The 14,584-nt window shown below is 36.2% G+C and overlaps 1 protein-coding gene across 1 annotated transcript in view; it reads right to left on the bottom strand.

Moving 5' to 3' along the window:
- prkd3 (protein kinase D3) overlaps positions 1-14,584 on the bottom strand; it is a 94,051-nt gene that overhangs the window by 9,361 nt on the left and 70,106 nt on the right. The window contains exons 10-14 of the mRNA XM_016445184.1: positions 12,727-12,804; positions 9,136-9,427; positions 1,927-1,979; positions 1,545-1,617; positions 354-460 (exon numbers count right to left, since the gene is read on the bottom strand). Of these exons, the coding sequence (XP_016300670.1) occupies positions 354-460; positions 1,545-1,617; positions 1,927-1,979; positions 9,136-9,427; positions 12,727-12,804 (603 nt within the window). The remainder of the gene's footprint in view (positions 1-353; positions 461-1,544; positions 1,618-1,926; positions 1,980-9,135; positions 9,428-12,726; positions 12,805-14,584) is intronic.

Here is a 14,584-nt window from a genome sequence, read left to right as displayed (position 1 = left end):
TCCGGCGTGATGACGTCATTACGACGGATCTGGGTCAGCGCCGCCACACGCTCACGTCATGATACTGTCGTTTTCTGGACCTTGAACGTGGTAGTTACCTTGCTGTCTATGGGAGGGTCAGAGAGCCCTCAGATTTAATCAAAAATATCTTAAATTGTGTTCCGAAGATGAACGAAGGTCTTACGGGTTTGGAACAACACGAGGGTGAATAATTAATAACAGAATTTAAATTTTTGGGTGAACTAACCCTTTAAAGAGGACCTCTCGTCTCCAGAATTATGAATTAAGGAAGTCATAAACATTCTTCTACTAGTATCACACATCCACAGTCTCACATTAAAAACACTGATCACCTGTAAAATGGCAACCTCATTTCTCAGCTGGCTCTCCTGTTTGGTGGGGAATCTCATCTTGTCTATTACTTTGATGGCCACATCTCTGCCTGTTTTTCTATGTTTCCCTTAAAACAGATGAAATTTTAAAAAATGATTTCAAATGCAGTAAAATATTTAGCAAAAAGTTTATTGGTTTCAAGTCATAAAACTATAGATTTATTGTAATGCATTTGGTGTGTATATTATAAATAGTATAAGTAGTTGATATATCAACTCTACAAAATTAACCCAAATAGAGCTGACAGGACATGAATTTCACAAGAGCATCTTGTAACTGGCTGGAGCTCATTCCACAGCCACACAAATATACTGTAAGTGTTATATTGAGATGAAATAATTTAGTGACAGAAGAATGATACACAAGATATGTGAAACTAGAAGAGCTATGTAGAAAACTGTAATAACGGTCAGCTTAGTTGTTATTACTCTTAAATATTTGATAAAATGCCACAAATGACCCATCAGAATCAAGTACTGCATTGTGCTGTGTAATAAATATAATGAAATATACCTTACAGAATTACTACATTTTGTACCATGACAAACAAAATTGAGTAGAACCAACGAGTTAAGGTAACTCAAATAGCCAATTTTAAAACCAATATTTAAGAGTAATGTAATCTTATTTTATTTTAATCTGTTGTGCAAATGTTCATTGTGTCCAACTTTCTCAGTTTCTTCAGCTGTGGTCAAAGATGAAAAATACTGATATGAAATAAGTAATAATTGTAGTTCTAAGTATAATTTCTCCATTCTCAAATATCTGTATTCAAATTTCACAAAAATATTAAGTATATCTTAAAAATATAATTTGTACATGAGATGCTAGATTATTTTTGTGAAATAAACATAAATAATCTAAATTGATCTAAATCTAAATTTAACCTAGATATACAGTGGGTACGGAAAGTATTCAGACCCCCTTAAACATTAATGAGGAAAAAAAATTAACTTAAATGATTTTAGCAAATGGCTGCAATATAACAAAGAGTGAAAAATTTAAGGGGGTCTGAATACTTTCCGTACCCACCGTACATTTAAAACAAAACAAACTGCTGGATTTGTAAGCATTTATTTTGGTATGTCCAACTCAAAGAATCACTTAAGTGATTTTAAGGTAGTATAGTTTAGAATTCTTTTTTAGTGTACCTCCATAAACGATGCCAAACTGTCCAGAACCCAACACTTCATCAGCAAAGATCTGATAGATTGAGCTGATATCCTAAAGACAGAGCAAAAAAATAAATAAATAAATAAAATATATATTTTTTTAAATATAGACGCAAGATTAACTAAGATTATCACTAAACAAATATTAAAATCAAACATAATTCACAAGTACATTCAATCCAAATACAACTTCTCAGTCTACAGTTAAATTCATGCTTAATAACCCCAATTTTTTTTTATTTCCTCTCTCAGTTCTTTTCTTGCGGTGTGACTTGACCGTGGACATGACCGAACATGCAGAAGTGTGAATAAAGAGAGTGTGTAGTTGTGAAATATTGTCGGTAAACAGTCAGACACTCACCACATTTTCCTGGATTTGACTGTTAGATACAGAAATGCTGATGGACAGTTCCTCTGCAACACACACACACATGCATTCAGTTTAGCTTTGGCATTTCATATAATTAATGTTCAAATGTCAAACTTGTGTGTAGGAAAGTATGAGGCAGATAACTTCTCTTTTCTTCTTTTTTTTTTACTTTATCCAATATATGCAACAAATTATGAGTTATCATATGAGGGGCCGTACAAGCCATAATTCATTCTGGCACTCTCACACACACATACATTCTCCTTTCACATACATATATATATAGAATGTATGTATGTCTGAAGAAAATATGTGTATGTAAGAGAAGAATGTATGTGTGTGTGAGAGACAGTATAGTGAAAATGGAAGGCAAGTCAGGCGCGATCAGGGTCATCGGGACAGGTCCTGATCCTGATCAGCATGGCTGAGGTAGATGAGGCGGCCGCAGAAGTATTTCAGCAAGTTATGTGGGTTTAAAAAATAAATAAATAAATATTATCATCGTGAAAAGGTTACATGGCCTCGTCCCTTGAGGGAGTTGTGATTGAGGACGCTCAGCCTCAGTCGGGTTGCCAGATACACGTATAAGCTTCTATGGATTTTTTTTTTTTTTCACTTCATTTAGGAAGTGAATAAAGTGGGAGGTTGCAAGTTAGGGACAGCTTTATCTTTATATTATTTCCATAACTCAAGATTTGGACTCATTGCGGTTTATTTATTTTTAGATTGTTTTGTTTGTTTTTCATTATCTGGCTACGCCGGAATTTAAACTGACAGTAATCAAAAATGACCAGGTCAAAAACAACGCGGCAGGTTATTCCTGACAGGACGCAATTTGGTAACACAAACGTAATGATCATCATGATATATTATCTGTAAGACAGATGCACTGAAGACGGACACAAAGAGGAGAGAATAGCAAGCAGAGAAAATACTGTAACGTTACCAGACAGCATAGGCACGGGACGTGTGTGTGCTGGGTGCTGCAGCAGCACCCCGTTTTTTCTGTGGGCAACTTTAACTGTTTAACTTGTCTATTTACACTAAGTGCAAATAGCCCGCCTTGTTGGCAGAGGCTTACACTAATTCCACCCACCAACGTGTGATTGGGATAGTCATAATTACAAAAGACGGTTAACAATCGTTAGATTCAGTGGCGCATATGGTACAATTTTGACGCGATCGACCCGGGTTCGAATCTGCCTTTTGGCGAACTTTTTTTTCTCCCTTTTCAAATTTCAAATAACATCAGAAAAGCATTTATTTTTAATAAAAATGAAGGAAATCATCAAAAAGTTGAAAATAAAGTATCGGGTAGGGTTAGGGTAGGTGTAGGGAGGGCTTTTGTCCCAATAGTGGCATCCATTTAATAATTTGAATTAAAATTAAAATTTACACTCAATAAGTTATTATTGCATACTGTTTTATAATGTATTACAATGCTGAGGTGCAGATAATTGCCACTATTTGCAATAAGTAATTAGCAGAATATCCTGCTATTTTAACATAGTATAAATAGAATCTATAGCTATTTGCACTTAGTGTAAATAGCATATGATATCACTAAGAAATACTGCTATTTTCAGTTAGTGTAAATAGCCTCTATCGGCCCCCCAACCCCCGCGCGTATAGTACCCCCAACCTAAAACCTCTTCCCCTGCCCCTGCCAGACAGAACACATTAATTGTTTGAGTTGCTTGAAATACTGAAAGAAAACCATAATTATGGAATTAGGGTGGGGGTTGGATATGAATATGGATGTATTTCTGAGGAGAACTGACTGTCTTCAGAAAAGTTTCGATGGCGTTTTCATCAAAAAGTTGAAAATAAAGTATCGGGTAGGGTTAGGGTAGGTGTAGGGAGGGCTTTTGTCCCAGTAGTGGCATCCATTTAATAATTTGAATTAAAATAAAAATTTAAACTTAATAAGTTATTATTGCATACTGTTTTATAATGTATTACAATGCTGAGGTGCAGATAATTGCCACTATTTGCAATAAGGAATTAGCAGAATACCCTGTTATTTTAACATAGTGGCTATAAATATAATCTATAGCTATTTTCACTAAGTGTAAATAGCCTCTATCGCCCCCCCACGCTCACATAGCATATAGCACCCCCAACCTAAAACATCTTCCCGCGCCCCAGCCAGACAGAACAAATTAATTGTTTGCGATGCTCGAAATACTGAAAGAAAACCATAGTTATGGAATTAGGGTGGGGGTTAATATGGATGTATTTCTGAGGAGAACTGACTGTCTTCAGAAAAGTTTCGATGGCATTTTCTTTTTCCTCTTACCTTAGTTAAATACATATTAAAGGAGTGCTAATAAGCGCAGCGCTGCGTAGGCTACAGCAATAACCCAGGAAACACTGCTATGTTCTATAAGCGACACCTGGTTTCAGAGATTGAATTTGCATTTTCATCAGAATCAGAAAGAGCTTTATTGCCAAGTGTATTTACACACACAAGGAATTCGTCTTGGTTTCAGGAGCTTCCAGTACAGCCTACAGTCATAGTGCAGACATAGGCTACATATAATTAAGGTAATAAAACACTAATATGATCAGTGCATCCTTAACTGGAATAGAGTTAGACCTACCTGAAAAACCTGAAAAAGCATGGTTCATTTCAGTTTTATCTTTGAACTATTGTACGTATTTGTGCAAAAATGGTTATCATTTATTATAATACAATGTTACAGTCAACAATGAAAACAATAAGTCTTAGTTATTGATTTATTGATTGTGGCAAGGCCTGTGAAAATTTTGCCAGGGCAAGTAAAAAATTGTAACCACTGGCCAAACCGGGCCAGTAGAACATTTCCTTAGCGTTGAGACCCCTGTGAAAATGTTGCCAGGGCAAGTAAAAAATTGGAACCACTGGCCAAACCAGGCCAGTAGAAAATGTCCTTAGCGTTGAGACCTGTCAATACGATCAAAATCAGTATCATAACACTTGTACACAGATCTGTAGAACATGTAGGTTACATAATGATATTTTAAAATTAAAAACTTAAAATATGTACTTGAAAAGAAAACAGGATGCCTTTGAATAGCATCATTGTAAAATTGTGAGGAAGTCTTGCACATGTATATCCTGGTCTGAGAGTGACTTCCTGCTTAAACAGGGAGTAATGGATACCAAAAAAAGGTAGAAATGTATGTATGTGTAAGGAGAATGTATGTGTGTGAGAGAGAGTAGAAATGTATGTATGTGAGAATGGAGAATGTAAGTGTGTGAGAGTAGAAATATAGGAGAATGTAAGTGTGTGAAAGCAAAAATATATATATGTGAATGAAGAATGTAAGTGTGTGAGAGTGCCAGAATGAATTATGGCTTGTACGGCCCTTCATATTATCATGTGGCTGGTCATTTAACAATTTGATTGCTGAGACATATTTTCCACAGTCCTTTGTTATAATGTTATAATAATTTAAACAAATCCTATCTGAAATATGACAAATTGTAAATTACTCTGAAAATGACAAGCATGAGTTGCATAGTAATTCTCTGAAGGGACACTTTTTTGTTTTTCTGTTTATTTTTTTGGGTTGGATTTGTCTACAGACGAACCCTTAATTAAGTATGTCACTCATCTTGTAACAGATCGGCCAGGCTCCACCACCACCCAATCACAACGATCCCTCTCACCTGAGTTCTGAGCACCTGCACCTGTCACTAATCAAGCACCTCATCAACCAGCCTGCATAAAAGCACACACCTCAGACACCCTCATTGTCTGGTCTCGTATACACGTAGAGGACTCAATGACTTTGCTACTACTTCCATTTGAATACTTCCTGCATTACTTACCTCCTGTGTTCCTCTTAGTGTCTCCTCGTCTCCAAGTGTCTCCTGTTCCTCCTAGTTCCCGGATCGCTGAGGTGTGTGCTCCTCCTGTGTGCATTCCAGCTCCTGTAAAGCCAAAGACCCTGACTACTCCACTCGTCATATCCTTTTAACTGTCCTACGAACTATTCACTCCCCATCTCATCATCTGGATCCTACACCCGTTCGCTCTGTGACCTAATAAAACTGTTTGTAAATACTAACCTGTTGCATCAGACCTCTTCCGTTACACATCTCTGGGCAGAAATCTCCTCTGAATACTGAATCAAAAGTGTGTTTGTTTCATAACTAAACAGCTTTCATTAATCCAGACCTGTCAAACCTTTTTAATCTTCTGTCTCTCAACACAATTACATAGAGGTGCATCAGGATATTAAATACTTAAGCTCAGCCATTTACTCTCCAGAATAGAGCTGCAAATCTGCCTGAAAGTCACTATTCACGGTTGTCTCGGTTTGCACCATTGCTTCATCAATGATTGCTTGTTTGGACATTCTAAACTTCCGACTGTATTCATTCTGTTTCACTGATTTATCACTTATACGCTGATCCATACATCATTCTGGACTATTCTGTAGACTTGTGTTATATCTGCAGTTTGTACAGTATTTTGAATTTTGCGTGTTGTTAGCGATGTGCTTTTGTTTATGCCTTGTAAACTGCATTGGGGACTGGATAAAAGCATTGTATAGAGTAAAACTATTATTATTTTCAGTAGCAGTAACTTGGCAAATTTCGTGTCATGGCTGGTCACATATCTTTTTAATTAATTAAAGTGCACTTTTGACAGCCTTTGGGGATAATTGTAAATTTGTATTAATATGTAGCAATAAATGTAACTCTATTACACTACTGTTCAAAAGTTTGGGGTCGGTATGATTTGTTAATGTTTTCAAAAGAAGTCTCTTCTTCTGCATTTATTTGATCAAAAATACAGTAAAACAGTACTATTGTGTCAAATTACTATGGTTTAAAATAACTGTTGTCTATGTGAATATTTTGTAAAATGTAATTCATTCCTTTGATTTGAAAGCTACATTTTTAGCATCATTACTCCAATCTTCAGTGTAGGGGTCGACCGATTATCGGCCTGGCCGATTATCGGCGCCGATATTAAGCATTTTATGATTATCGGTATCAGTCATTTTCAAAACCGATAATAAAATAACTTAATTTTGAAACGCGCTATTTGGCTCTGATGCAGCCTGTCAGAACTCACCACTCTGTGGCCTAAAGCAGTCTCCGCCCACCGCTCATCTGATTTGTTGGGAATCACGAGTCCGACCAATCAATGCGGAATTCACTCTCACTCCAAAAGCGCTTGCTAACTGGAGCTGCTTCAGTGATCACGCATCAGTTGTCTCTCAAAGGTAAGGCAGCAGCAGACGTTGCTTAAGTTGCAATAGATCCCAATCCACTAACGTTGCACTGAAGTTGCAAAACACCTCAATATTATCTATGATTTCCGCGATGCGGAAAACGCGGACGGAATCGCGGAATCAAGTCATATAAATGGAATGTACTGTATGACGTGGAATGTCACGGAAGTTTGGATGAATTAATCAAAAGTGGGTCAGTACACTTAAATAGAGTCGCAATATGGACTAGTATCTGTAAATATTAAGCCGCAAAAATACTATTTAAATATGAATCCAGCATGGTCTCTGTGTATGTAAATGGCACAGACGAGCAGTTTTGTTTTCTACACATACAAAGTGTGCGACGCTCGCGGTGATTTCAGCTTCTGTCATATCACTACATGAGGACATAAATACATGAACAACATCTCCAGAACTGCTCTGACTCCTCACTTCATGAGCATTCGACAATTTCATGGAGTAAAACTATCTTCATATCATTTACATAGACCTACAGAAACAAGGTCCTCACGGCAACCCGTCAAAATATAAATTCGGGTTAGCTTAATTAAATTATCAGAAATATATTACTGTGGTGCAGTATGATGTACATAATACTACTCAGGGATGAAAGTTTTCCGTCGCTACGACGGATTTCCGTCAATTGGAAAAAATGAGGGGAAAAGAAACATGTAGCACATTGTTGTTGTTCTGCCGGTGTTCTGACGATTTGTTGGTAGCATAATCTGATAGGTAGCATTATTTACCAGAACACCAGCACACCAAAAATCCTACCCACCACGGCTGCTTAATTTTAATGGTAAACCCTTTGTTTGCCAAAAAATAAAGAGTTTAACTCTTTAAAATAAAGAGTTTACTGTGGGAGTACTACACTCAACCAACACCAGGGAAGGCAGTTTTTGTCAGAGCCCTTATTATTCTTAATTTTGACATTAATTTTAATTTTTACACCAGACATATATATCGGTTAAAAATATCGGTTATTGGTCTACTTGATCTGTAATAATCGGTATCGGCATCGGCCCTGAAAAACACATATCGTTCGACCCCTACTTCAGTGTCACATGATCCTTCAGAAATCATTCTAATATGCTGATTTGCTGTTCAAGAAAAATTTCTGATTTTTACCAATGTTGAAAAGAGTTGTGCTGTTTTTGCAGATATTTTTTTCAGGATTTTTTGGACAGCAAAGACAGCATTTATTTAAAATAGTCACTTTACTGTCAATCCATTTAAAACATCTTTGCTGAGTAAAAGTATTTATGTCTTTCAAAAACATATTGACCCCAGAACCTTATTATTAACATGTTTGTTGAACCATTTCATAAGGGATACAAATGAAAGTTCACCCAAAAATGAAACTCCTGTCATCATTTACTCACAGTAGCCACTGACTTCCATAGTATTTTTTCCATACCGTCAACTGTTTGGTTACCAACATTTTTCAAAATACTTTCTTTTGTGCTCAACAGAAGAAAGAAACTGAAACTCATAAAGGTTTGGAACAACTTGTGGGTGAATAAATGATAACAGAACTATCTCTTTAAGTCTTAAAGAGACAGTATGCCTAAAAAAGAAATTATACTTCAAACTTCATGCGTCATGAAGTGCCAGATGTCTCTTTCTCATAGCTATCATATGGCTTGGAACATACATACAAACATTTAATGTTTAATTCAGTGTGTTACTTGCTCATTCTTTATAATTACTTGTGAAATTTACTATACATTTCTGAGATTCAAAGTAAAATAAATAAAAAATTGGACTTGTTATTTTGAAAAAAAAAAAACTATTTGACTATTTTTTTGGTCCTTTTTGGTATAAATGGTACAATCGGCCAATCGTATGGAAAAGTACAATCAAGTACGCACATTCTGTAAAATATCTCCTTTCCAGTTTCTTGGATGAAGATGAAGATTCACTTCACATGTTTTTAAAAGACTTAAGAGTTCTGACTTTGCTACTCACTGTGATCTTTACTCTGTCCCGCAGCGGCGCCCATGCTGGGCTGTGGTGTAACTGGAACAGGCATCAGGGCCTGGCGGATGGCCCTCTCCCAGCCCTGGGCCACCTCCAGCCCCACGCCACCGGCAGCCAGCGCAGGGTTGTGGATGTGGAGGTGGGGTCCGCCGGTGTTCTCCCCTACGTAGTACACCATGGTGGCGGTGATGACCTCGAAACAGTGCGGATTGCCCCCCAGGGCTAAACTACTGAAGTCACGCGCAACCTCCACCTGCAAGATTTCCGACAGGGGAATCTCCTGTGGGTCAGAAAATGAGTCAGAAGTTTAGACACTGACTCAGTGACAGCTAGATAAGATCGTTTAACCAATTAAACAACCTCACATTTGCTCTTTGAGTCTGGAAATGAGTCATTAAATTAATCCATGTGATGTTGAATTAAAATGTCCAGTCCAGTTCAAAGTTTGCCTCACAGAGTTCGCAGAGTTCACCAACTCTATGGAGACGAAGTGACCAGGATCTCACTGATGAGAATTAAAGAGCGGTTGCTTTCCAAGTCCATGTGGTTCCTCCAGGTTCAAACAGATACTCTCAAATGTTTCTTATCACACATATCAAAAATAGCACTGTCTGCGAATGCAGCCCGAGCTTGCAGTCCAGGGTTAAGCTTCAATCTTCACTGACAACACAAAACCTAATGTGCCAAGTCTGATTATGACAGTCTCTTAAGAGTCTACCTTCTGCTCAGCCCCCGAACTTGCTCTTAGATGAGACAGGAAAAACAGTAGCTGTGGCCAATCAGCACAAATGCTGCGCCTGCGGTCTTCTCTGAATATGAGATGAAGTGCTTGTGGTTTGGTGGATGAATCATGTGACCAGACCCTATGAAGAGCTCCATGATTACAGGGCAGTGTTCGCATGCATATGTGTATGAGTGTGTAGACAAGTCTTATGCTAGCCACTGATACATTATGTAGGAGGTGGTCACACTTAAGGGGGTGGGTTGTGGTTATCTTGAGAAAGGCCTGGAACCCCCTTACCCAAAAAAACAAAAGTACAGGGCTTCTATCTTCAAAAGAGAGCACTATGATTTCCAAATGTGCAAATCTGACCGGTTCTATTAAGTCATAGATGAAAATCAAATGCATGATCATGTCTCACACTATATTTTAAGTATAAAGCATTGGTTGCTTTGGGAATCATATACTTTACTCACTGTGCTGAGAAGTGTGACCATTTTTTACTTTACAATAAAGCAAAGGACAGCAATGGAGATTGTTAACAAATAGTTTGAGTTGTTCTTCAGAATTATGTAGTACTTCTCTAACATAGGTGAAGCCACATAAGCTTGCTTGGAATATACTGTATAATCATGTCAAAATGTCAAAGAAGTAGTATCTGTTTTAGAATTTAAGATCCAAGCTGATAATAAAGTCATGTGTAAAACAGTCTTGAACACACCCTGAAGTCTCACCCAGGGTGGTGAAGTTTCCTGACTTTAGTTTTACAGCTGGGAACACAGTGGAGCTGCCACAGGGACATTCACAGAAAAAAACTAAAGGGCATTAAAAATATTTAGATTTTCTACTGATTTTGGTAATATGACCTTCACAACCCCAGATGTGTGAACATTACTGAAGATATAACCATGGCTCATTTCCTAGTGGGAGCAAAAATACATACACTACCATTCAAAAGTTTGAGGTCGGTATGATTTTTGATTTTTTTTTTTTTTTTTTATGATTGTTTTTGAAAGAAGTCTCTGTCTAATGCATACCAAGGCTGTGTATATTTGATCAAAAATACAGTAAAAACAGTAATATTGTGAAATTTTATTAAAATTTAAAAGAACTGTTTTATATTTAAAAATATTTTAAAATGTCATTTATTCCTGTGATTCAAAGCTGAATTTTCAGCATCATAACTAAAGTCTTCAGTGTCACATGATCCTTCAGAAATCATTTTAATATGCTAATTTCCAATTATTATCAATGTTGAAAACAGTTGTGCTACTTCATATTTTTTGTGGAAACCATGATAGATTTTTTTGTCAGCATTATTTTGTGAACAGAAAGTTTGGACATACTTTCTATTAAGTGTCTAACTACTATGTACAAGCATTTAAATTAATCATTTGACACAATGTACTTATTACTTATTGTATATGTATATACACAGAGTTCTGTCATGAAACTCTAGATGGCGCAGTCCGATAGGTCTAACTCAATCTGACCTAATGACATCATTATCACATGGCACAGCTGATTGGTTCTCTCCTGTATCGGTAGCCAATGAGCTCGGTAGCCAATGAGCTCGCTGCTCAACATTCAAATATATGACTAGTGCTTGCCGTAGCAGTTGCAGCTTGATTCAGAAACCCTCCACCTTCCCCAGCTCCACCTGCATAGATCTGCTACGAGGTGATTCATGTATACTATATGGGGGTTATTTCATGTATGTTATATTTGCAGCAGCAATATTTCTTACATGCTCACAGCAGCATGTTGTGGAGGTATTGGCAGTAGCAAGTATATGGTAGTGGTTCTTTTGAATGGTTCTGCACATTTAAAATATTTTAAGCTGTCCACTTATCTTAAAACACAAATATTTCTGAAAAGTACTCTGAGCATATACAACCTTGCCCACATGGATTGAAATTGCCAACACAATTGCTCAGTGTCCCTCACAAAGATTATTTCACAGACTAAATTCATGACATTCTGAAGACACACAGGCTATAAAACACATAGGCTATGTGTGTATAAAACACACAGGCTATACAGTATGCACAGTAAAAATTGTCCCTGTTAATTCAATGTATTACTTGCCGATTCTTAGTAATTATTTGTTAACTTTACAAGCAATTTCTGAGTGAAACCTGTTAAAAGTAAATCCTACACCTTCTTTTCAAGTCTATTTGTCTAATTAAATTGCAAACGTTTGAGTTTTAATAATCACATTAAATTTTAATTTACTTAAATGTAAACACATATGCTTGAAGATCTGGAAAAAAAAATAAAGCATTAAAATGATTTGCCACCATATTTTTTGTACCACTATAAGCAAACATGTACAAACACATACTGTATAATAAATCCAGATATGTAGTGAAGCTATTCAAGTCCCAGAATAAAAAGCTATTATACTGATTAGTTCACAGTAATACAGCTGCATTAACCATGTAACTACACATTGTATTTGAAACAGTTCCTTTCTTTTACTGAATGACTTTTAGCTCAAGCTGAAGCAGTGGAGGAGGGGTATTCTGTGGTACTTGCCAGACACCTCAGCGGTGTATGTGAGAGGGGAAAATACTAGTGCCTTTAGCTGTGTGAAATGCTCTAGATGAGCAATTAATTATAATGCTTTGACATTACAAAGATCAAAGGTGGACTGCAGCATAATCAGTTTCGTTTGAAGTTTATGAGCAATATTCTGATTTCTGGGGTTATTCTAAAGGTTATTCTAGATAACATTAAAATATGCACATGCATGTCAAATTTTTCAACCAACAGAGAATGTCATTTAAACATGAACCTCAAAATGTATTAGTGTACTTACAATAGAAAATAGAAGTAGAATACTTTATAACACCTACTTTGTAATACTTGGCTCCTGAGTCATTCTGAAACAGAGTCAGACTCTTGCTGTCCAGTCTCCAGTAGTGTCTCTTTCTCTGAGGACAAAACAGGTTTGACTAACTTCAAAACTCAGGAAAGTAGTGAGCAAACACACATTGATATAAAGGGCATTTAATGCAAATGTATTATGATGCTGTCAAGACATACAAGTTGTCTAAGGTTTAGGCAAAATAGAAAATCATGTAGCATTGAAACAACATGAGGTTAAGTAAATGATGACAGAATTTTTATCTTTTACCTATTAAATTACTTAGTATATAAAACCATGATCCGCACTCAACAAAAGTAGTCTTCTTTTTGCGTTTTATTTGACATTAATCACCAGTAGGACACAAATGTTTCGGCTGAAATTCAATTCAATTCAATTCAATCCCTCCACCCACTTTTTAAATCATTAATTATATTGACGTCATCATTCATTACCCAATCTTCAATCTCTAAAAGCACACGTACTCCATTTAAATGCTGGACTATTTCCATTTGTATACAACACAAACCTTCACATCCATCAATACATTGCATCATATACCCATGGCTAGAACATGAATTACATATGATCCCATATTTATCACAATTATACAATTAAACAATTTAATAAATAGTTCAATAAATAAACAATCACCAGCATCTACTACACAAGTTGCATTTCAAAATATATAACGATGGAAAGTACAATGAATTCAAATCATCAGATATACATCGTCATAAATAATCATTGATTTTCACACTATAAATACTCAAAATATACTCCACAAGATATTTAAGATGGATGCGACCAATTATAATTCCTTAAAGGAAAAAATTAAAATCTAATTCCTCCCATTCATACCATTTAGAGCCAGAGAGAGATCCAAAATGCTTCACGTTTGAATAATTCTTTATTTATATCACCTCCTATGCGATCCAAAAACTTCCTCTATACCTATACATTCCTATTTTTTTATGTCATTTCCCAGCTCGTTGAAATGTCTAGCTACTAGAGAGATTATGTCTTGTCGTCTTACTCTTGATTTATGTTCATTAATTCGCAATTTCAACTGACGCGATGATTTTCCTATATATATGTTTTGGCAAGGACATTTAAAAAAATGCATCAAATCACGACTCTTTTGCATTGTGAATTTAATTAATGATATTTTCAAATTAAAGGAACAATATGTAATTTTTTGCCACTAGAGGGCGCGTATTCAAAACAAACAAAGAAACAAAGGCATAGTTAGATGACGCCGTGACTGAGTGTGGAATCATGGGAGTTGTCGTCTTCATCACCACAGCCGATGCAATCCGATGGGACTTGGGCAGAAATCATGTTCATGGATGAGCTAATGTATTACCACTAGAACCGCCAGGGATCGCTGTATACCTAAAAGCGCCAGCGGGTAAATTTTACCCACACACATGGCAACTGTATTTATATGGCTAAAGAACATATTATTTCACTGTATTATGCTACTGTCTTCACAAAGAAGTGTCTAGAGTCATGAAATGATTATGTCTAGTCATCAACTATATTTATCCTATTGTTTTATGTTCAAGACTTTTTAATGCAGGTTACACTAATACATAATGGTCAGTAGCCTAAGCTAAAAAAAAAAAGAAAAAGTCTGCACTGACAACGGAAATTAGAAGGTAGTAGCCTAAATATTTGAGTGGTTTAATATTATAATACAATGTCATTAATCAATATATTAACCCATGCTATGAATGACTAAAACAGCTTATAGACAATAATGAGCAACAATAATTCACCACACTGCATAGGATGATGTGATGAAAAATTGAAGCGCACAGCTTCACCTAAATATTTATTAATTT

The sequence above is a fragment of the Sinocyclocheilus anshuiensis genome, unplaced genomic scaffold, assembly GCF_001515605.1.
Source record: "Sinocyclocheilus anshuiensis isolate Anshui unplaced genomic scaffold, SAMN03320099.WGS_v1.1 scaffold1891, whole genome shotgun sequence".
In the NCBI taxonomy this organism is placed as follows: Eukaryota; Metazoa; Chordata; class Actinopteri; order Cypriniformes; family Cyprinidae; genus Sinocyclocheilus; species Sinocyclocheilus anshuiensis.
This window is presented reverse-complemented; position numbering and strand designations above follow the sequence as displayed.